This window comes from Manis pentadactyla, chromosome 9, assembly GCF_030020395.1.
Source record: "Manis pentadactyla isolate mManPen7 chromosome 9, mManPen7.hap1, whole genome shotgun sequence".
NCBI lineage: Eukaryota > Metazoa > Chordata > Mammalia > Pholidota > Manidae > Manis > Manis pentadactyla.
In genome coordinates, this window is record NC_080027.1 from 52761204 (window position 1) to 52784108 (window position 22905).

A 22905-nucleotide genomic window follows, 5' to 3' on the forward strand; every position below is an offset into this window, starting at 1 on the left:
GACAATACTTGCTTACTCAGTTCTTCCAGTGCCTCCAAATTACTGTTAGTTTTTAAATGCATTTTTGTGCATGTAATAAAATACTGTTTATAGTCAGCTACAAAGTAAGTAATTACAGTGCGGCACATGAAATTCAATATAGTTTTGTCGTGGTTTTTTGAATTTTAATTAAACCAGTCTTAGAGTAAATTATAAATGCCACTGCTTCTGTTGTGACAAGTGACTTTGGCAAAATATTAATCTAATGGATTGTTACTCATAGGAGCTAAGTGTCTTCTCTCATCTGCAGGCTTTGGGTGTTAGTTTTTGTTTTAATTTTCACTTCATGCTTTAAAAAAATCCAGAGAAAAGAAGAATGTTTTAAAACCACAAGAAATAAGAACTCCATGTATGGAATATTCCATCGTCAGTATCTTGCCAGCCATGATTGCGAGCATCTCATTTATGGTACTGAAACTTTTTTTTTAAACCAAATGCCTCTGTGGTCACTTTTTGGTATTGTTAAAATTGGAGCTGGAATACATAACCAACTGTTGACTACAAAGCCTAATATTAAAGGACTAATCAGCCCATGTTTCTATTAGGTCATTTTCCTTGTATTTCATTTTGTAAAGTACCTTGTGGTACTGCTTAAAAGTGTCATTTTGTTGGTTGTGTTTCCCTTTTACAGCTAAATTATCCAAGTTATTTTCCTTGGAGTCTTTTCTCTTGAGTTTGTATAATTACCTGTGAAGAAGATAAAATATTCAAAAACGAATTTTTCTATCAATTTATTTGCTTTCCTCTGTGACAGTTTAAAGCTTTTCTTTGTTTTAAAACATTCTCATGTTTAAAATGAATGTAAAGAATTTAATTGCAAGTTCTTTACATTAGTCTCACAATAGTTTTTAATAGAGAGTTTCAGTCCAAGGATAAAATCTTTACATGTTGTTTATCTCCTTTTGCTCTTCAGAGCTGACCTAGAATCCAAACGTTAGAGTGAAGTCAATTTCACTTCCGAGTTTTATCCTTCAGTATGTAAGGGATTTGTAAAGTAGAGCCAGTTATTTCCATGTGTGCATGTGTGTGCGTGTGGTGGAGGATAAAATCACATTACTGCGTCAGTGTCCAAGTGTGACTGTGGCCTGTATTTTTTATCCAGGGATTGAAATAGTTGCTGCCACCACTACCACCATCGGATCGTGGGGGGTGAGGGCACAGAAGATGTGAGATGGTGGGTTACACCCGAATATGACGGTGGAGTAATCTCTGCAACAACATGTCCATGGAGTGGTTGCTGGTTTCAGACTGCCAGATCAACCCCAATAGTTTTTCAGGGATGCTAAACCTCTTGTAACTGCTAAATTGGATTTGTCACTGAATGAAGTATCAGCTGCTGTTGGACAAGGCCATAAAAGCCAGCCGGCTGGCCCTTTGTAGGCAGGGCTTACCCAACGATTGATATGTTTTAGCACTTTTAGGATTATTGTGATTAAGAGGAAACCATTCTGAATGAGAGGGAAAAGGGGGTGAGGATACACAGCCCACAGCTGGTGAGCAGCATGTGTTTGCTGCTGAGGAAGTCACCATTATGGCTTTCTCCTGGTTCCTGCCCTGATTGACGGGTATGAAATCTTTATATGAAGAAACAGTGTCCTTATTTCCTCCCACTGAAGCTCTCCCAGCAGGGCAATGGGCGTTTGGAATGCTGCAGACTTGGGAATTCTGAATGGCCTTAAAGTACGAGCACAGTAGCTAAATGCATTACACACACACGTTAATTGAGAACATGTAGGGATTTCGGTAATAACAACAGACTGTCCTCTTTCATTCCCCAGCCCCAAAGCTCTGTGACTTGCATTAAAAATATAACTCCATGTAGTTTGTGTTTGAGTCGCTTGTATGTGTGTGATGGCTAAATGGAAACTGCACAGCTGCTGGATTTGTAAACTCGAGCACCTGGCTGAAGGTTTATTAAGCATGGGAACTTCACTGCCTTTTTGGAACAGGTTTGTTTTGAAGAACTACCTGCTCCTACAAGTGGTAGAGCTTTTGCATGGGTCTTGCACTGCCAAGGCAAGCCCCTCTGAGAGGCAGCTTGTTGAGTAGATTGCAGTTTGAAGCTGCCCAGTACTTGCAAATACACAAGGTCGCTTCTCTGGCCATCCCAGGAGACTGCCTGGTTCATGCTTGGAGTTTGCTCAGCATACCACACAGGAAAGAGACCGGCTTGCCAGGTCCTGTGGAGTGTCTTTCCAAGCCTGTGAAAAGCACGAATCACCCCGCAGCAGAGCATGCTTACAGCTGGCCTTTTGCTAGCTTTGATCTGTGAATCAGGCTGCACCATGAATGCCCTTATTGTCATGTTATGTGTACACAGTGTGTGAATTATTGAAAATAGGGAGGCCTGAGTCTCATCTGGTAGAGATTACAGTGCAGGCATGCTGGGCGAAGGTCTGTAATTGAAAATCCCCAGATGCTGTTTATTTGGCCTTCGTCACATGACCTGCTGCAGGAAGATTGTCTGAACAAAATGTTGCTTGCATGGAGAGTGGAGCCTGCCCTTCCCCACCCCCCAGAGTCTCCACAGGCTCTGTCTGTACACAGCTTAAACACCTGCCCAAAGGATTTTTAAAGGCTTAAAATAGATTCGCTCATAGCATTTAAATAGAGGGCATCTTGCTTGTTGGTTTAAACTGCTTAAGTGGTTGTTGACTTGTGGAACCTTCTATCCGCACAAGGGTTTGCTGGATAATTTCACTCTGAGATATCTTTGCAAAGAAACCTTCAGGGCTAGAGCTATGTAAGGATAAGTAATTTGGGCTTTGCCTTTTCTTAAAAAAATAAAACTTGCATGCATGTGGTGAATGAGCTTGCAGATGGAGCCATATCAGCTGTATGTATTCCTCGTCTTTAAAGAATATTGTAGCTATCTTGTCTTTAAAGAATATTGTAGGTACGGCCCTGAGTTAGCTAGTTCATCTGCATTTTATCCAGTTCACGGTTACCTACTCTACCTGTGAGCAAAGTGGAGATGTTTCTTAGGAAAGTTGTTTTTCTCAGTTAAATACTAAATGTTATCCTCTGTGGGTGGTGGACTGAGGCAGGTTGGTAAATCTGAAATTCCTGAAGATAACTAGGATTAGAAACAGAGTAGATTGAGCTAATTTTGAAGAAGGAAGGGCTTTAAGTTTTTCAGGTTCTTTCCACTAGGGAATAAAATAAGCACTCACCATCCCATATTGCCACCCTATATTTCAGTGACAATTGTAGGTATCTCTTCCATTTCTTGGAGCTTAGGAGGAGGAAAGATTCATGGGTACTTTGGCATTCTGTGAGCATTGAACTAGACTGAGTTCCTAGAAGGCAGGAGCCCTGTTGTATTCTTAACTTCCCTGGTGCTTGCCAGCACACTGATTTTCTGTTCTTCCTGTTCCTTCTCCCACCATCACTTCTTGCCTTTTCAAAGAAAACACTGAGTTACCACCTTCTGTGTGCACATGATCTCAGTTCTTCAGATGCTTTTCCTTTCTAGAAGGGGTCAAGATCAGCAGTTGTGCTATCACTAAGTAGCATGTGCTCGATACAGAGCCAGGAGTTGGAGAGTCAGGGGCTGTGGGAATAGGACATTGGCCCTGCCTTCAAGAAGCTCCTGATTTGTCAGAGAAGATGAGCACAGACCCCCACAGGAGTGCAGGGTGGGAAGAGCTGCACTGAAGTTGTGCATCGGGCCTGGGGCTGGAGGAGCAGAGCAGACTGTCTGCCAGGGGGCTGGGAAGTGCCACTTGAATTGGGTTTTGGCAACTCAGAAATAATATTCAGCAGATTTGAGAGAGACTGTGAGGACAAGGAGGGCAAGAGGTGGGTCATTCACACAAGGGGAATAGCACCTAACAGGACATAACAGTGTATGTAGAGTGATGGGAGAAATGGCGAAAAAATTGGGTTTGTATGTGTAACATTTTAATTCTTTACAGGGAAAATATATTGCATATTACCTGGGTAATTCAAAAATTTAAATGAGAACAAAATGGGTTGACTCTTCTGAACCTAAAACTCAATCAAAAGAGGTCACCTGTTTGGTTTGCTTGATCACCATCTGAAGTAGAGAAAGCCCATTTCATAGACCACTGCTTTCTCCTTAATGATTAGCCTGTACTCGTTGCCAGGGGCTGCTCCTGGTTTTGGGACCAGTAGCATGTCGCCAGAACACTTGGGTAGATGACAGAGAGCATGGCAGCCATAGGAGGAAGTATCTTTGGACCTTTATCTACAACTAGTCTTCAAGTCTGTTTCCTCTCATTCTCCTGATGATCTGCCTTTTATTACTATTGTGTAGCTTCTTGCCTCAGTTCCCCTCCTAAACTCTAAGCTCCTTGAGGGCAGAGAGTACATCCTATTCCAGCACATATCTCCTGTAGTGCCTAGTGCAATGCCTATTACACAGATCATAGTCAGCAGATGTCACTGAACAGGGGAGGGGAGTGTGCTGGATCAGATTACGAAGGCTTTGAAGGCATGGGAGAGTGGAAGTTGTGCTCTGTACCATCGGAGGCCAATGGAGAACTGCAAAATGGTGCATATGCAGTTCAGTCCACTTCATGGTTGGGTTGTGCCCCCATCTAAGATTTTATTCTTGTCAAGGACTTACTAATGATCTTGGGAGTTGGTCTAAAGGCACAGTAACCGTGGATGACAAGGCTGGGTTCAAATCCCAGCTCTACCACTTACCAGTTTGGGAACTTGTGCAGATGTTGTAACTTTTTTTGAAGCTCAGGTTCAGCCTCTCGAAAGTGGGAACAAGGTGGGTGTGGCGGTTAAATACACGTGATGAAGCACCAGGCTTTGTGTGGTGCTGACACATGGTAGGTATTCAGCTCGTTACTGTCAAACTTTCTATCATCTCACTCAGTCTCTCTACCTGCTGCACAATATTTTTTTCCTTAATTCTCAAATTTCAATGTCTTCAGTTTGAGTGCATTTTAAGAAATGTCTTCTATGATCTTGTGTCCATATTATATTTAAAATGATTACTAAGTCTCTCAGCATTTAGAATTCTGTTGACCATGTTTTCTCAGCAGCTGTAGACCCCTGTGAGTTTCATTTTGATTAAATGCTTGTAAAACTCACCTTTGTGTGGCTACTGCTGTAGTAAGCTTTATTCTTCCAGTGATAGTTGTGTTTTTACACTAAGAACTAAATTCTAGAGATGCAGTGTGGGGGACATGCTGTTTAATATAATGCCTCCAGCCTATTCATAGAGATTATTTTACAATCTTCCACAAATTATAAGAATTTTGGCCACACTTAGCCCTTGGCAAAAACCTAATTCCTGCTATTATATTCAATGAAGAATGTATTTTAAATTAAAAGATTATTGTAGCAGGTAAGTAGCTTGCATGATGCCCTCTTAATGTTAAGATATCACAATAAAGGGCACCTTTTACTTGGAAACAGTTTTTATGGCTGTGTCATTTTGGAAATATACGGTGGCACAAAAATTTTGAGAACATTTTCTGTGTAGCATAGAGAAGCTATTCAGTTTCATTAACACTTAGAGGCTCTGTAGGGTTATGCTAGATGCCGTGTGTATGGCATACTGCACAGAAACCTTATATCAACAGTTTAGGCAATGAAAACATATAAGCCAAGTACAGTGACATTACATACTAGTCATAGGACCATTTTAAAGAAGGTACTGGGCCCTTCATTTGTTATTGCTAATGCATACAATTATCCTCCTGGGTAGGTGCTTTATTCCTCATTTCATAGGTGAGGAAATAGAGTCCGGAGAAAATAAGCAAGTTGCCCAAGTTCACACTCGTTAAGTACAAGTCCAGCTTCCCCAGAAAGATCTAAGTAGGCAAGCATACATCTGAATCAAAAACAAAACAGGTCTGCAGCACTGTCACCATTAGAGATTCTCTATTAAAGATCAACAGTTTTTAGCATTTTGAATGTGTAGATTTCACACTTCTCTAAGGCCAAATAATTAATAAATAAACAGAGTGTGAGCAAAGTTTTTCATTAACAAGGCTCTCCTGGGTTAATGTGGAGCTTAGCTTTTTTTTGGACCGGGTCCACATTACCATGGCATGTGGAGGTCAGTGTGGGGAGAGGGGTGGGGAGGAAAAGAGCATGCATCGGCCTCACTCATGCCAGGAGAGTAGAACTAAGGTCTAGAAAATTGTGGCGCCTGTCACTGAAATAATCATAACTGTAAGAAGGCTTACAGATTTCAGGTGATATTGTCAGTGTTGTCCAATTTATATAATGATTTTCTAGATTATTTTTTTCTGATTTTCTTCATATAGAAGGGAGCCCATTCATTCATTCATTCATTGAAAACATTTATTGAACACCTACTTAATATGTGTCAGATTTGCACTCAGAACTAGACAGATTCTTTCCATGGAGCAGTCATTATCCTAGATGGGACAATGAATAAACCAAAGAACATGTAATGGCAGTGTGGCCGCAGCTGGGGTATATGCTTGTCACACGAGGATAAGGACAAGGAGGTGACTGACTCAGTTTGGATGCTTCCCAGAAGATCACAGAGAAGAGATACTTCATTTGGGGCTTACAGGGGTGAATAGGAGTTTGCAGGCAAAGAAGAAGGGAAGAACATAGAAGGACAGATGATTGTACAGAGGCATAAAGGTATAGGAAAGCATGACAATGACTTGGGGAACTTTACCCTCTACTAGAACAGAGGAAACCACTACAGGAATGGGCTGGTAGGCCTAGGTACCAGGCTAAGGAGAGGGTTTTCCTTACAGTGGACAGGGACCTATTGATGTAGAAAAGCAACATAATCAGATGTGGCTGTGAAAGAAAGGTGAATGCTTCCAAGATGAGGGAAAACTCCCCTGAGAGCCCATGGGTGAGGATTCTATTTAGGTTGTTGTTGAGGACAACAAGCTTAGGTTCCATGAAATGCCATACACACCTTGAGTGCATGGGATACAAAGATGCTGAAGACATAGACCCTCCCTTTGAGGAGCTTATGGTCTGTTACACAAAGAACTCTTACTAGAGCCAGAATGTGGGCAGTGCCCTGGCACATGCAGACTATAGCACTATGGGCCCAGGGCAGAATTGGGAATCTGTGCTACTTTCCTAGTCAGGTCAAGCCTTGCTACCCTCATATAGGAAGTATTTGGTTTTCTCTTGTAGTACCTTTTGTTTCAGTTTGCTTTGTAACACTGTGGTCTTTCCCAGCCACTGGTCTGTGAGGTGAACTACAGGTACTTGGCTCCCTGGCTCACTCCTCTTCAAAGCTTCCATGCCTAGAGCATGTTTCAGGCATGTTTTAAGTAGGGTATCATGGGGGAAGACACCATCCTAGCTGGACCTGGGAGGATTTTGATGGATAGTCTTAAGAAGTATTGCAACTCTGAGCAAAACATTAGAATGGCACGGTGGTTCCAGGGACTGAAAGCTGGGTGTGCATTTTGATGGTGCTGAAATGGATTAAGGGGTGGTGGTGGTGGTAGTGTGTCATGAAAGATAAAAAGTTGGAGCTAGATGCTGGGACACTGAATACTATACTAGAGCAGTTTGACCTTTAGACTGAGGGCAGTAGGGAGCCACTGAAGGTCTTAAAGTAGTAGCGTGGCAAAACCAAAGCTGTGTTTTAGGTGGCTGTGTAAAGGATGGATTTAGAAAGAACAGCTAGAGGCTGGAAGTATTAGGGCTAGTTAAATTATTTATAGAGGATTAAAAAGCTGACTGTATAGCATATGTTTATTGCTTCACAGAATGAGCCCTGAGAAAGTCTTCATATTTATTTTCCTTCTAGAAATAATTATAACAAAAAGAACCTTATATTCAGTATATAGCATTAGACATTTTTACTTGCTCATCTGTTTGACCCTTGTAGTCTAATGCAAATGGGTAGTTTATAAGCTGTCCTGGTAAGATGAAGGAGAACACAGTGTTTTATGGGGCAATCACTTGGTAATGTTATCAGCTGCCGTTGACTGATAGGAACTCCGAGAGGGTGGGACTTGAGCTATTGGCAAGCCTTTTGAAGGGATGAGAAGAATAAGTTCTCACCAGCCAGGGGTTGACAGCCTTCCTCTGCATATTCTGTCTTCTAAGGGGCTATTCCTACCTAATAAGCCCCTGGGTGAATGCAGAACGGGTTATTCCAGTGACTTGGCAGTGTCACCTCTGAAGGCCATCAGTCCATTTTATAAACCTTTAGAATCAGCAACACATCGTACCAGCTCCTGACAACCCAGGATGGGCTGCCTGCCCCTTTCTGGTGATTTTCCACATTGGTGCTGATTTTAAGTCAATGATTTATATCCGGGATTAACCAAGACACTGGTGTCTAAACTTCCTCTTGGCAATGCTGTGGGCTGCTTCAAATGTTCCGTTTCATGAACCTCCCTTTACCCTCGATCTTAGCACTGAACCCCTCACCCACACTGTTCTCCATCCCTCTCCTTCAGTCCTGCATTCCATCAGTGTGTACCTCCTGTGATCTTGACACTGGGGATACAGTGCTGAGCAAACTCCAATCTCCAATCTGTGCTGCAGTGAACTTCCTGGCTGGTAGTGGGGGAGGCAGGCATCTGTCATGTAAATCATTCAGGACCAGGCAGCTGTGAGGCCCTAAATGAGAGGTGTGGGGGAGGAATAGGTGAGAGTCCTTCATAGGTGTAAACTCCTTGAAGGCAGAGATGGCGTCTTCATACTCCCGATTCTAGCTCATTGCTTATGCTCTGTGGGTGCAGATGGTTGTCTGACTAGTGGGCAGCTGGCCAGCTTTGGTGGACGTGCTTTCCTGCCCAGTGTCACTGGACAGTGTCAGCAGTGTAGAAGAAAATGTTATTCATTAACTCCTCATAGGTTGGTTAATAGACTCTTCACTGTCTCCTCTGGCAGTGCCCATTGATATGACATCCCCAGATACTCGGGAGGGCAGGGTCGCTACACCCCCCCACCCCGTTCTGTAGACCTCTCCCTAGCCAGGGACCCTCTGTTCCCACAGTGTCCCCTGCACCTGTGCCTTTTAGTGATTGGCTTTCATAACCAAAGATGTTTTTTTCTGTTAGATAAATCTCAGCTGATAAAAATGTTTCATAGTTAGAAAGGGTTTTAACACCATCTTGTAGACTCTTGCCTGAAGAAGTCCTTGGTGAACCGTTCTCTCCACTGGGCCGTGCTCCTCGGTCGGATGGCAGAACTGTGGCTTTGTCACCTTTTGAAAGCATCTTCCATTTCTTCCCCCGGACCATCTTTTTCTTTTCTTTGTTCATTGTGTGTTGATGATCCAGCAACACACTGCATTGTAGGGATGTAGGAGCCCCTTTTCTGCCCTTAACAATGACTCAGTCCACAAACTTTGAGTTGCCTGGGAAGATGAAGCCCAGAAAAGATGAGTGGCATTGGTCTTTGTTCTCAGTGACTTTACGATCTGGTTGGAACCATGACATGTACTGAAATGATAGAAAAGAAGGCAGAAAGCCAGCAGTGAAGGAGCCCAGGTCAGGGTTGTGGATGGTTAGGGAAAGGTAGGTAGAATATAGACATGCAGAAATGGGCAAGGCCAGGCCAGGCCAGGAAAGCAATTGTTTGCACAGGTGCAGAGCTCAGAAAGCTCAAGGTGTTAACAGGAACATTCTGTAGTCTAGTCTAGTAGTGCTTTGGGGCCAAGTTTGTGGAGGGGTGTGGAAGACCCTGTGGTGGGTGCCTGTTGGATGCTTCGGTTTGGTCCAGCGACCAGAAGTTTGAGTTCTCATTCTTTAAACATGGGGCAAGATGTGGAGAATCCTCACAGATCCCTCCCAGGAAAGCAAGGGCCAGAGGAGCCTTCTTCGCAGTAGATCAGCTGAGTCCCTTCCCCAGGCCTGGGGCAGTTCAGCCCTCTACTCCTGCGAGTTGCCTTAGTGCCCGCTGCAGCCAGGGAAGAGCAGGCTCCATTTGTTACTCCTTTCTTTGTGGCTCCCTGACTGCATTCAGTTACAAAGTGGCTCTTACACTGTACAAGCCAGTGTCTCTGGGCTACAATTTGTAGCCACAGACCCTGCATTTGCTGTGCCTCAAACATGACCTTGAGGCCACATCCCTTACACACAGCCCGCAACAACGTTAACCAGTCTTCTGTCTGGGGGAGGAAGGCCCGGTGGTGCAAATTCTGTTCCTTTCCGCCCGAATCTCTCCCTCTGGTGCCCCTTTAGCAGGGAAAGTCACAGCACTGTGGGAAGCAGGAGAAAGCGATGATGGGCTCACTTTCAACTGTGTCATGTTATTTAGGGGAAATGAAAAATAAACTAAAAACTGAATTGCAGTGCCTGGTGAGGCTCACAGCATACTACAGGCAGGTTGGGCTGTGTTTGTCTTTGCAGCAGCCTGTTGCCTGGGTGAAAGACAGGGGCAGTGCAGTGCAGGATCTTAGCCTTCGAGATGGGCCAGAGTGTGCACTCGTAAAAGGAATTCTGTGCTGCAGAGAAGCTACGGTATAATGACACTTAGTGGTGAGGTGTAACATTGCCACTCAGCTCTATAAGCTATGACAAGTATTTCTAGAGATGAATGAAGATGAGTCATGAAGGCTGTGGATGCTAAGAGGACAGAACCTGGAGTCTCCTGGTCTGAGATGGAAAGAGGGCACAGTAGCCTGGAAAGCAGAGTAGAAAGGTCACCAGGCTTCATTTTTTTGCAGTCCCAGTTTCCTGCTTATATTTTTAAAGGAATGCCACTTCTTCTGTCTGAAATAGTCTTCAACCTATGCCCCCCACCCCCACCCCCCACACCATTCCACCTGTTAAAATCAGTCTTCTTACTTTAGTCCTGAGAAGGCATGCTACAGTATTTAGGGGAGAAATAGTATGCCTGCAGCAATAACAGCGGAAAACAACCATCAAATAAGATGGGTCAGTGGGTTGGCAGAGGAACAGAAAGACGCCTTAAAGAAAGTATAGGAAAAGTTAATGTTAGAGTTTAGGTGGTGGGTATATAGTGTTTATTGTAAAATTCTTTCTGTAAAAAAAAAAACTTGTATATGTCTGAAATAGTTCCTAGTGTGCTGGAGAAAATATAAGCTATCTTTAAAGGCCTAGCTTATGCTCTGGTATTTTGGGGGAGGCTTTCTAGGTTTCCTGAATTATTTGTGGCCAGTTCCCCATGCATGTCATTAGAACCTCTTTCTTGGCAATAGTTGTCATCTGACATGTAGAACTGATTTGTTCTTTTATCTTGGCCTTATGTTGGGCAGCGAACTCCTCGTGGGCAGGTAGGCTGTCTTCTCTTTATATTTCTGATGCACCAGACATGCAGCATAGAGGCACAGAAGATATGTTGCCCACATAACTGTAGGATTAGTTTTGGAATGTTATGATTAACTTTAAAGTTAACTTTGTTTCCCTAATGTGTAAACATATTTTAATTCTGGGAGGAGTGAGAACTGAAAATAGAAGATTTTAACAGAATCAAAGCCATAGTGTTACTATTTTTTATTTAAAGTATTTATGCATATTTGATAGTTCAACTAATTATTCAAAATAATTTGGCCCATGTAGCAAGTTAGCCTGTATTTCCAAATTGAAATGAAGTAATTGATTTAGACTGATTTAGGGGAGGGTTGAAGTCTTACTAGATTTGTAAACAGTATTAGAGCACTTAAGTGAATTTACTAGGTCTCTAAGAATTGTTTAAGGGAAGGTTTTGTAAGTTAAACAATTCTAATATTTAAAAGAATTAAATACATTCTAAGTATATAGTTTTAAATGTTTAGAGGAGTTTAGTTAATTAGGTTTGTAAAATGGACCAAGCATTATTCAAATGGCCCTTTGAGTGTCATTATAAAAATTATAAGATATATAGTTGACCTTAAAACTTAAGAATGAACTAGAGTGTTTAAATTTGTTTTAAGCAATGAAAGCAAATACATGTATTTTAAAAGCAGATCAATCTGAATAGTTATTTCTGTGCACAAAGCCATTCTGTTGGTCATTAAATAATTCACATGAAATAAAGTGATTAACATTGTGCTAAGATCATAGTAGATGATTAATGTTAGTTGAATTTGGATTTAAAATTTAAATCAGAAATATTCCCTATGGATGCAAGAAGAAGCACATAAGAACCTCAAGTTACTTACTCTTCAAGGCTTGAAATATGGTGTGAAAGAAAGAACCACTGGGTTCTGAAAGGTGATCTTATACTCGGGTAGATAACTGGGGCATAAGTCATGACCAACTCTCAGTGAGATGATGACTGTATGGTCATGTTACGCATGTAGTAGATATTCAGGATGAAATGCAATAGAAGTGGTGATTTCTAGAAGTACTTTAATCCAAGTATGAGTTGACATTGTTTAACTCCAAGGGGAGCCGTTTGCATGGACTAAAGGGTATACAGTCCAGTGTGACTGTCCTGGATGTTAATCCATCCGTCCAAATACTATCAGAAATTAGAAATTAGTTATATAGATTATGTATCACACATACCAAGCAATTCTGTCTGCTTCACAGAAAATAAGTGAGTATGGGGGCAGGAGACATTTTTGCCATCTGCAGAAGGTTCAGGTGAAATTGCATATAATTCAGAGCTCTGGATTTATTTCCTCCTAGCCACTCAGACAGCCTTGAGCAGGGTGCATGCACAGTGAGGCCCTGAGCTGGAGGATCCTCCGCTTGTCTGCAGACATTGTCATTTAGGTCTAGCTTCTGGTAATTAGGCACTCCTAGCTGGGCTCTGCTTTCCGCGAGCCTTTGAGATAAATTGCAAAATCTGTACAACCATCTGAGACATGGAGAAGTAGACCCGATGGCACTACAGGGGTTATTGGTAGTTCTCAAAAGTTTGAAAGAGAATGCTTAGAGAAGCAATTCTCAAAACTGAATTTAGAGGTCTTTTTCCTGCAGTTGAAGGGTAAGTTCAGTCATAGCATCAGGATCTAGGTAGATCCTGACAGGCTGGAATGGTAGGCTTAATTTAAAGGATGAAGTGCAATAGAAATGTAAAAGTTCTGTGTCTGGATCTGAAAATCCCAACTATTCATGAGAAGACTGGGCATGGGGGTCAGGAATATATCTGATGAGTAGCCCATATGAAAAAGAACTAGGATTTCAAATTGACAGTTTATTGTGGCTCTCCAAATCAAATGCAGCGTTGGGCTACATTACCAGAGGTGGTAGGATTTAGGATCATTTAGGATGAGGGAGGTTATAGACTTGTGGACCTGCTACAACAGGGCTGTCACTACAGTTCTGGGCTCCAGGCTATGAAAGGAAAATAAACAATGATGGCCACAGGATGAGTGTGGCAGTGTTCTCAAGCTTGTCACTGTAACAAAGGAACAGGGGAGGTTTGGCCTGGGTACAACTCCAGGAAGACCAAACACTGTCATAATATCTGAAAGTCAGTCATGTGTATAAGGGACTAGACCTCTTCTTTAAGAGAAACAAGAAGAATCTGGGGATGAAAGTTATAGGAAACCCCAAAAAAGAAGGATCTTTTCATTCTTAAATGTGTTTCAAGGTAGAATGGACAGCTTCCCTGATTCTAGAAGTGCTGGCCTAAATTTGTAAGGACTTAGATTTGTAGGAGGTAGGAGTAGATGACCCACAGATAATTTCAGCTGCAAGATTCAGCCATTCTTGTGTTCCAATGGTGATCAGGTCCTGCATGGCCCTAACACAGACAGGAAGTGGGCAGAGCCAAGGTTACAGGAACGTTCTGGGCAGAGACAGGAGTCTTACTAATTCTCAGACGAGGTTTCCACAAGGACACTGCCCTGGACCTTAGTACTGCTGCAGCTCTGCACTCTGCTGGGGCAGATCTGGGGGATGTGATCACTCTCTTTCACCAGACGCTGGATTGTTTCCTCATTTATTCTTTCTGTGTGCCCATCATTGTGCTGGGTGCTGGGGAGACTTTGGGGAACCAGATGCCCTTCTCAGGTATGCAGTGTGTCTGGGATGTAAAACGGCCGATGGTATTGGACAACTAGCCATACAGTTAGGACCATGGTTACAGTTTGGAGCCATGTCTTGTGTGAAGGGGTTTTTATGTCATCTAGTGTTAGTAATACATTTCTCCACTTAGCTTTAGGGATGTATTTTCCCATTACACTATAGTATGAAGTCAAGTTATCTGTTTGAGACTTCTCAGTCCCGTGGTGGGGTAGGGGTGGGGGTTATTTGTTTATATTTTTAGACATTTTCTTTTCCCTAAAAGTTACAGAGTTCTGGAGGAGGTTGAGTCCTTTTTCACCGACGTGCTCTTTGTGCACAGTTACTAGTATAGTGACTGCTTTTAGGGAGTGTCTGCTTGCCTTGTAGGGTTTGTGTGGCCTCTGCAATTCATTCTCTCATGGCTGTGATGACTCACTGGAGTTAACTATGAGTAGAAACCTGCGTGAGGGGGAATGGACATGGTAAGATTAGAACAGAACTGGGTTTGTATACTCCCACACTAATCTTTGTTGACTATACATGTGAACACCCATTTAGGTACAAGCATGGGAGGAAACTAAAAGGCACATTTTTAAAAGGTGCATTTCTATCCTCAATTGCTGATCATAGTTCATAATTAAATGCCCTTCATCCTAATTTCCCTAGTAAATATTTTTGCAAACAATTAGCTGTTTTATTTTTCTAGCATTGGTAATCTTATAGCCGCAATTTAAAAATCCTTGAGTCTGGATTCTATTCTTAGCTTTCAAAAGCTGTTTTTTGTTTTGTTTGTTTTGTTTTTAAAGCAACTCATCTCATTGTAAATTCTTTTTTCTTTCAGGTAGGAATGAATTGATAGCCAGATACATCAAACTCAGGACAGGGAAGACAAGGACCAGAAAACAGGTAAAATAACCTACCTAGACACTGTGCATGTCAGCGAATGGCCCGAGGAGGCATTTTGGCTGCAGTGGCTGGCTGTGCTTTGGCTCCCAGGAGCCCCCCATTTGAGTTCCCTGTAAGGACGTCAGTGTTGTAGGTGTTTTAAATTGGCTCAGTTTTCACTGTTCATCATTTCAGTGACCCATTACTGTGTGGTCTCCAGAGTTCTTTTTATACACATATGGGAACGTTTCCCTGCTGAGGACAGTGTATGAACTGCTCCGGTACTGTATTTGAAAACAGTGTTTCTTTCCCAAACTGTGCATCTGCAAACATTGCAAAAGCTGCAGGTGCAAATACACTTGCAAGTCATGAAATTTTGAGATTTTTGCACATTGTAAAATCCTGGAACAATTACATACATATTAGTCATCATTTCAATGAAAAAGTAACAGTAGTAGCCATGAGTACTGGCCTGAATATGATACTGAATGATGTGCGTCCAGGGAACTGTTGCTCCTTAAGCTGTGGCTTTTTGTCAGTAGCTGCTGTGACTGCAATGAAGTTACAACTTACATACATCTGTGCAGCTAGTTTCAGGAATGTTCCTCTGCACTTTGCCAGGGCTCTGGCTTTCCTCGTTCTTCTGATGCAAAGCAGCCTGAATCTCTGACCCAGTTTAGAACTGGAATGGATGAGAAATTAGTGTTTAACTGAAAACAGAAAAAGAAAGAAAGGGAAAGGGGGAAAAAAATAAAGCAAACCTCATGGGTGAGTTGTTAACAGAACAAAATTATTTTTTAATGTTGACCTATGCTGGTTGATCTGGCATAGATTTTAAAAACTATAATCATACCAAAAGGCATACTTGACTGTGGTCTCGTTAAGCATGAGCAGCAGATTCCAGTTCTCTGCTCAGTGATGAGTTGTCTTCTCGAGTGTTTATGACTGGGAGAGCTTTTCCCCAGGAATGCTACATGCGTCCCAGGCAGGAGCCTGGCTGCTGAGTCAGCACAGAGGGAAGTGGCCTCCTGCCAGTGCTCAGAGGCAGGATATTGTCCAGTAGATGTTCCTCTGACAGTGGACAGTGGCCTTCATTAAGTCAGAGAATCACATACGAACAGAATTGTGGTGAGAACAAATAAAAGCAGGAGCCAGATGGAGAGGTGAAGAGGATGGGCGTTCCTGCTTCTCCGTACTTTACGGAAAAAAAAGGGCAAACTGAAAAAAAAATTTTTTTAGTAATTGAAACTCAAAGACAAAGTTAAAGATAAATGAATCTTTTAGTATCACAAATCCTGTTTAGAATCGCCAGAGTGTTTGAAATGAATTGCCTCGAAGTCTAAGTTGCTGAACTTTCAAATGGAGGGTTCTAAATTTCTAAACAGACAGCTAATTCCCAACATGCTGAAACTGATGGACCTGCGCTGTCTGCTGGTCTGTGAGCTCTGGCCATGTGTCCAAGCCCTTCACTGGGGGACTCTTCTAAATTTAACCAAGTCCCACTGAAAGATGCAAATTTGTTTACCCAGGGGCATTGCTGTGTTCAGAAATTGGGCTTGGCTTGGTTTCCACACCCCGGCATCCTGGGAATGTTTTTAGGCATCAGTTGATGATACCTCTCCAATGTGAATTAGCTGTTCAGCAAATTGTGTGGTTTTCAACCCAGATTTTTAACAGGATAGCCGGCTGGCTGTATTCACACTTTTTCGCTTTGTAATAATATGCAAATCCACTTGGCTCCCAGTCAATATCCAAGAGTGGAAGGATTAAAGATATTTATAAAGAGAAAAAGAAAAAAAGAAAGCTCTGCTAACTGGGTCTTCCCATTTCTCTTTGAGATGTAATTTACATGTCAGTATTACTTTAACATTTGCTACAGAATCCAGAGCTTTTAATGAGATCAGAATACAACTGACAGCTTCAGCTTTTTGATTCTGCAGAATGTGCTAATTTATGGATAGTCTCTTCTAAATTGAGAAAAAGGGATTTTCCCTCCTGATCCTGAGAAGCTATAAATATTTTCATTTACCTCTACCCCCGCCTTTTTAATTTCATAAAGAAAGCAACCCCCCTCTCCCCCTCTTACCCCATGCCGATGATTTCTCCTGGGTGAGAAAACTAAGATTAGCCTAAACTTCCATCCTAAATCAAGTCACTGCAGTGATGACCCAGTCAGAAAAGCTTAGAGCAGCGCTGGGGGCTTGGTGTCTGGCTGGGACTGTGTATTCCTAACTGCAGAGCTTTGTTGAGATGCAAATAACCTCCCCTACCCACCCCCCCCCGAAACCCTCCCAAGGAGTAGCGATTTTATATTTGATTTCCTTTTTTTGTTTTGTTTTGTTTTGTTTTGTTTCCCCTCATAAACCCGAACAATGTAGGTGTCTAGTCATATACAGGTCTTAGCAAGAAAGAAAGTTCGAGAAATTCAAGCCGCCATTAAGGTACGTCTGGCTTGCCCAGTTGTAGGGGGCTTTTCATCTCCATGGTTACAGGCTTTTCCTTTGTTTTCCTCCCTTCCCCTACCCTGCAGGTGTCTAGTCACATTCAGGTTCTTGCCAGAAGGAAATCTCGTGATTTTCATTCCAAGCTAAAGGTATGCGCTTTCCTGCTTTTTGGCTTGTGGTTGCTATGCATCTCACTTCCTGTTTTCCATGGTGACTGGTGAATGCCTGGTGCTGGGATTCTCGTAACCTAGTTTCCTTGCATGTGAGAGCTGTTTACATTTCTTTGTGTCTAATCTCTCTGTTTCTACACTAGCCTCACATAAAGCTCAGAGTGTGTGTGTGTACGTGTGTGTACTTGTGTGTATGTATCTAATAACAATGCAAATGCAGCAGAGAGCTGTTCTTTAACTTTTCAGCTGAAACATGATTTTTTTAAGCCTTCAAATATCCACCAAGCAGCCGTCCAAAGACGCAAAGTTGGTGTCGAAATTATAAAAAAGAATCATTTCCAGAGTAATCATCATGCAATTACTTTGTAAGGAATACTTAGAAATTACTTTGTGCTTTTGATGTATTTTCAAGAGTACTCATGAAAAAACACATCTTTCTCACGTGTTCTTCCAACACGGAGAGTATTTTCCACCAGAATTCTTCCACATTGCTTAATATTGCCTTTTAAGTGTATGGCTCTGTTATTAAAAAGAAATTTGACATGAGGCCTCAAAAAAGATGGATCTTCGTGAGATGGGGAAGCTCTTAATCAAATCCATGTTTTCAGTTTCATTTATATTTGAGTTTTACTTCATTATTTTTTACTATATAAGCCTCATTTTCTAGTCTCTTAAAATATATTTCCTAGCAAAAACAGAGGCATGGACAATTTTTAAAATGCAGTCCTCCCTATTTTCTCCCCTTCCAAAATTTGCAATAAAGCATCCATGCCTTTTTTTCCATGACACCCTGTTTAAGAAATTCCAAGGGATTATAATTTGTGTGGAAGAACTTTATAATAAAAATAAATTTGTAACCAATATTATTGCCTTTCCCACAGGCCTTTTTTGTTGCTGTTCTGATTTTTTTTTCCCATACATCAATTAAATTTGTATTTTTGTTCTAAACCTAAAGAACAAAGTGTAATTTCACAGCATCCGAGTAGTGAGCCCCTAGGATCTTTCCCAGAGTCCTCCAGCTTTTTTAATGCAAACAAGGCTGGCTGTGGACTAGAACTAGTGAGCAGGAAGGAGCATTTGGAGTGCCCGCTGCAGTGGGCAGCATGCTGGCTCGCTCGCACATGTGGCTGATGGTGGCTGGCTTTTAGCGGCACTGGCTGAGCAGTTGGAAGACTAACTTCCTAGATCCTGCTTTTTAACCAAAGGTGCAGTCCTCTCTATGTGGATGTAACTACCCCGGGGTTTGCTCAAGTTCTGACTCTGTTTCTAGTTTTCCTGAGCTAACAAATTAATGATGTACCCAGGAGTTTACAGACATCAATTTTGTGTTTCCATCTACAATGTTATGAATTACTCCATTGCTACACTGTGTGTGGTTCCTAGGTCTAGGGCTCTGTGCCCTCGACCTAAAGCCCTGTAAGTGATGAATGAAGCTCTCCTGTGCAGATGGGCTTCCGTGGGATGCAGGAATCACTCTTTTTCTCATTTGGTGATTTTAAGACTCTTCCTCAATGGGAAAACAATGTAGCCATTACTGTATATGTATATGTGCACACAAACACATGGCTATGTTTGTGTGTGTTCTTACAAAATAAAAAAAGATGACTTTCCCCCCACTCTCAGCCCTGGCCCATTCTCCTTTGGAGGGGTGGAAACAGAGGCAGTGGGGTAGCAACTGGCTCAGCATTTCAGCTCCAAGAACCACCTCCATCTTCGTGTATTTCCTTTCCTTCCTCCCTACCACATTATTCTTGGAAAAATGGAGGCCTTTGTTCTTCCCATCAGCTAATACCATTTGAGTGTTCCAGGCATGGCGCTCATCACCGTGGGCAGTTAACAGCCAACCCTCTATTCACAGAGCTGGCTATGTAAATGGGAATGTGAAATATAGGGCACTGCTGGAAAAGTGTTGGCAGAGGGAGCCAAAATACAACATGGAGGGAGTCCCAGGGATGAGCTGCATGGGGTATGTGCTGCTGTTTGGGACTGAGAGACGAGCTAGTTTAGCGCAGAGCTTATAGTGGGTTCTCTCATTTATGCTCACTATGAAGTAAGTCCCATTAGTGACCTTTTGACGAATAATATTTAGCAAACCAGGGCTCCGGGAGCTTAAAAGCCAAGTGTCACTTACCAAGCCTAGAAAGTGTCAAAGTCAGGATTTGATCTCAGATTTTCTGAATCCTAGACTGCTGGCTCTCTCAGATGGAGGTTCATCGGGTGGAGATGGGAAAATGGTTTCAAGCAGAAGGCTTCGCTCCAGCACATGCCGTAGATCACCTGTCACCCCTATGTCCCTTGGAGTCAGGCATGCAGCCCTGGCTACCAGTCCTTCCCTCAGCACCTGCAGTTTAGAAATAAGGTGTATTTTTTACTTGGAGCCCTTCGTCAGAATGTGGGCTTCCTCCATGACTGGCACCATGTTGGTCATTAATAACTCGGGGTGGTGTAGTCCAGGCTGCAGAGCTGCTGTGTCCCCCGTCTGAGGGCCCTGGGACAGTGAGGAGAATCAGGCTGGCAGCCACCTGCCTGCAGAGATGTTGTCTTTGCGCCCCATGGGCATTTATGTTCAGGTGCCCTCCTTCACCTTCCTACGCAGCCATTACCAGGAACTGGGGAGCTCTGGAGGCTGAGAGCCCAATGTGGGAGGCGGGGGTGAGTGTCCTCGCTGAGCTCGTTGCGGGGTCAGGACGACAGCCTCGCCTTCCTGGCCTCCCACACAAACTAATGGGATAAACTTGCTACAGAAATTTGACGACATCCCTACAGACAGTAAGGATAGCTTCTGGGCAGGTGGTGGGGGCTGAGTATCCAGATTTACAAGGGACACTATGCTTTTCCCGAGAAGACGTAGCAAGACTTTCTGGAGAAGTGGCGGATGGGTGACTGTCTCAGGACCTGTCCTTGAAGCGCCTGCCTCAACGAGCTGCTTGTCACTTTTTACATGCTCAGAAGCCAGTATTTCTGTTCTCTGGGGGGAACAAAGGCCTCTGGCCCTCCTGGGAGGATGAAGCCAAGCTTCATTTCTGCGTTCTCCCTCGGAGTTTGAAAAAGTGGCTAGCTCACACCTGGGGCCGCTGCCAGCTCTGGCTTCCACATGGCCCTCTTGCCCCTAAGCCTCACTTCACTTCCCGGGCAAGGGGGTGTGGTAGAATTCTTCAGGCTAGTGGTTTTCTAGCCTTTTTAAAGCAGCAGAACTCATGTTGCAGACTGAATCTTCCTTGAAACTTTTAATACATAAACGAGTAAAAGCTGTTTTAATTGAGGCTCACGTGTGCTCTGCTTAGCAGGGCCCTCTTTGGCTGGCCTGTTGAGTGAGGTGTGAAAAACCACACTGCTTTAGGCAGAAGGAAGGGGAGATGTCTACTTCTCAGCCATTCCGTCAAGGCTTTGTGGGGCAGCTTGTGTGTCCCGCTCAAAGCCCTGTAGCCTGTTCTGCCGTATTCCTCTGGAGGAAACAGATGGCAGAGGGGAGCGGGCATTCTCCCGCCGCAGTTAGGGGTGAGTCGTCCCAGCTGCAAAGGGCCTGCCCTTGAAAATCTGCTTGAACAGGATCCGAAGGTCATCTTTATGCTTCAGCGAACTGCTCTGTTCTTCTCCAGGTGCTTGTCTGGGAGCCAGATCACCCCAAAATGTGTGGATTTTAGTTTTTAAAACAAAATTTGTTTTCAGAAAAGTTTAAGATTTCCACAAAGATTTGAACCTTAGTAGCTCAGAAATGATTGCTTGATTCAGTTCAATAAAGTTTTCTTTGAGAATCCAGTAGACCCATTAGTAGATGTCAAATAAAGTTAAGTAAGCAGAGTCTCTGTTCTTGAGGACCGTTCAACTTTTCTGTCATTTTTGGCTATGTTTGGGGAAACTGACTTCCCAGTAGATTGTCCCAGTTGGGGGACTCTGCCGTAGAGATGCGACAGACTGGTGCAGTCTGCACGGTGAAGAGCATGATCAGCTCTGGCTGTGGGAGAAGTAAAGACTGCCTTGTGGAGGAGGCACCATTGGAGCTGAGCACAGAGGAAGGCAGATAATTTCCACCAAGGTGCGGGGAACTGTGAAGAACACACCTAGTTGGAGGTGCAGAATGGGGAATGAGCCTGGTGGAGCACAACAGGGAGGTCTGGTGTCATCATGGAGACGTGAGATGCATCCATGGACCAAGGGAGCACTCGGGGGCCATGCGATTTCATGCTTTGGAAAGATATTTCCAAACATTTTGGGAGGATAGCTGGGAGGGAGGTAAATCTGGGAGCAGAGAGAGTAATACAGGGGCTGCTGTGAAGTCTGAGAGAGATGCGCCTGGCCCAGGGGCTGCTGCCCTGTTGGGCCCTGGCTCTGGGCCCTCTTCTGCCCTTATCGTCACCCTCAGGTGGCTCCCAAGCCCAGTCCGCTCTGACTGCTGTGTCTTCTTTCCTCCTCATTGTGTTTAAATAGAGTAAATTATTTTTAAAAGTCCTATCCTTATTAACTCTGAAAAGTGCACACTGAAACTTTTCAACAGCAACATTTAATACTTAGATTATTAAATAAAGCTTGGGTTCTTTTAAAGTAATGGCAATTAACAGAGGATGTGTATCAAAATTAACTGAAGTTTTTATTGTTGCTAGATTTTAAATATAACTAAAAGTGAAAAAGTGTAGAGAATGAAATATTAAACATTCATGTTTGTACTTCCCCAGAAGTGATCATTTTCATTATGACCTGTTTCCTTTAAGTTTTTCTAAGGGAAAGAAATCAAATGGCAAAATATTATTCTTACTTTTTTCTATTCTCCCTACCCTCCTTCCCCACCCAATTTCAATCTCCACCCCCCACCCCTCACCAACAGTATCTTTCTTTGGCATTTATTTCCCTGAGAAAATCAGATCCAATGAAAACTGTCTTTTCCTTTTGCCCCTATCCTAAAACTAAGTTAGATTTTTACCCACTGTTTACTATGAAGTTTTGCTAAAGCCAGTAGCACCAACATGAGATGTTTTCTCTACAGTTTATAGCAGCCTAAGCCAAGGTGCCAAGGTAGACTTGGCCACCAGCTTGAGGTGGTCTTGGACACAGACTTCAACCGTAAGGGAGAGATGCTTGGGGCAGGAATACCTAGGGGCTGGTTGAAGTGGTTAAGGAGTGAGTGACATGAGGAGATGAAGACTGAGGAGCAGAGGGACTGGCACAGTAGGGAGAAGGGGTGGGGGGTCAGCAGAGTAGTTGAGATTGAAGAGCCTGCTAAGGTAGATAAGGAAATGTGAGGTGTCCAGGGCCAGAGTGCCAGAAGTTTGGACATTAATATATTCTTACTGTTTTTTAAAACAAAATCTTCTTGGCTCAGGTGTCAAGGGACACCTGCTAGTCTAAAAGAGAGTCTAACTGCTAGTCTAAAAGAGAGCTTAGCTTTGAGGTAATCATTTCTCAGGGATGGGAGCGCCATGTGTTTGGCCCCTGCCCAGACAAAATCCTCTGACTCACACTCTACAGGTGGTTTTTAGGCGACCCACAGCTTTGTAGCCAAGCCTGATTCTAGTCACA

The 22905-nt window shown here is 43.1% G+C and overlaps 1 protein-coding gene across 12 annotated transcripts in view; it reads left to right on the forward strand.

The window, feature by feature from the left end:
* The window catches only part of TEAD1 (TEA domain transcription factor 1), a 265692-nt gene that overhangs the window by 166941 nt on the left and 75846 nt on the right, over nucleotides 1-22905 (forward strand). For 6 of the 12 annotated variants that reach the window (XM_036918047.2, XM_036918039.2, XM_036918049.2 and 3 more), the window contains exons 3-5: nucleotides 14734-14798; nucleotides 17156-17218; nucleotides 17308-17370. In XM_036918047.2, coding sequence (XP_036773942.1) covers nucleotides 14734-14798; nucleotides 17156-17218; nucleotides 17308-17370 — 191 coding nt within the window. The remainder of the gene's footprint in view (nucleotides 1-14733; nucleotides 14799-17155; nucleotides 17219-17307; nucleotides 17371-22905) is intronic. The other 6 variants (XM_036918048.2, XM_036918041.2, XM_036918043.2 and 3 more) reach the window with 3 other exon arrangements.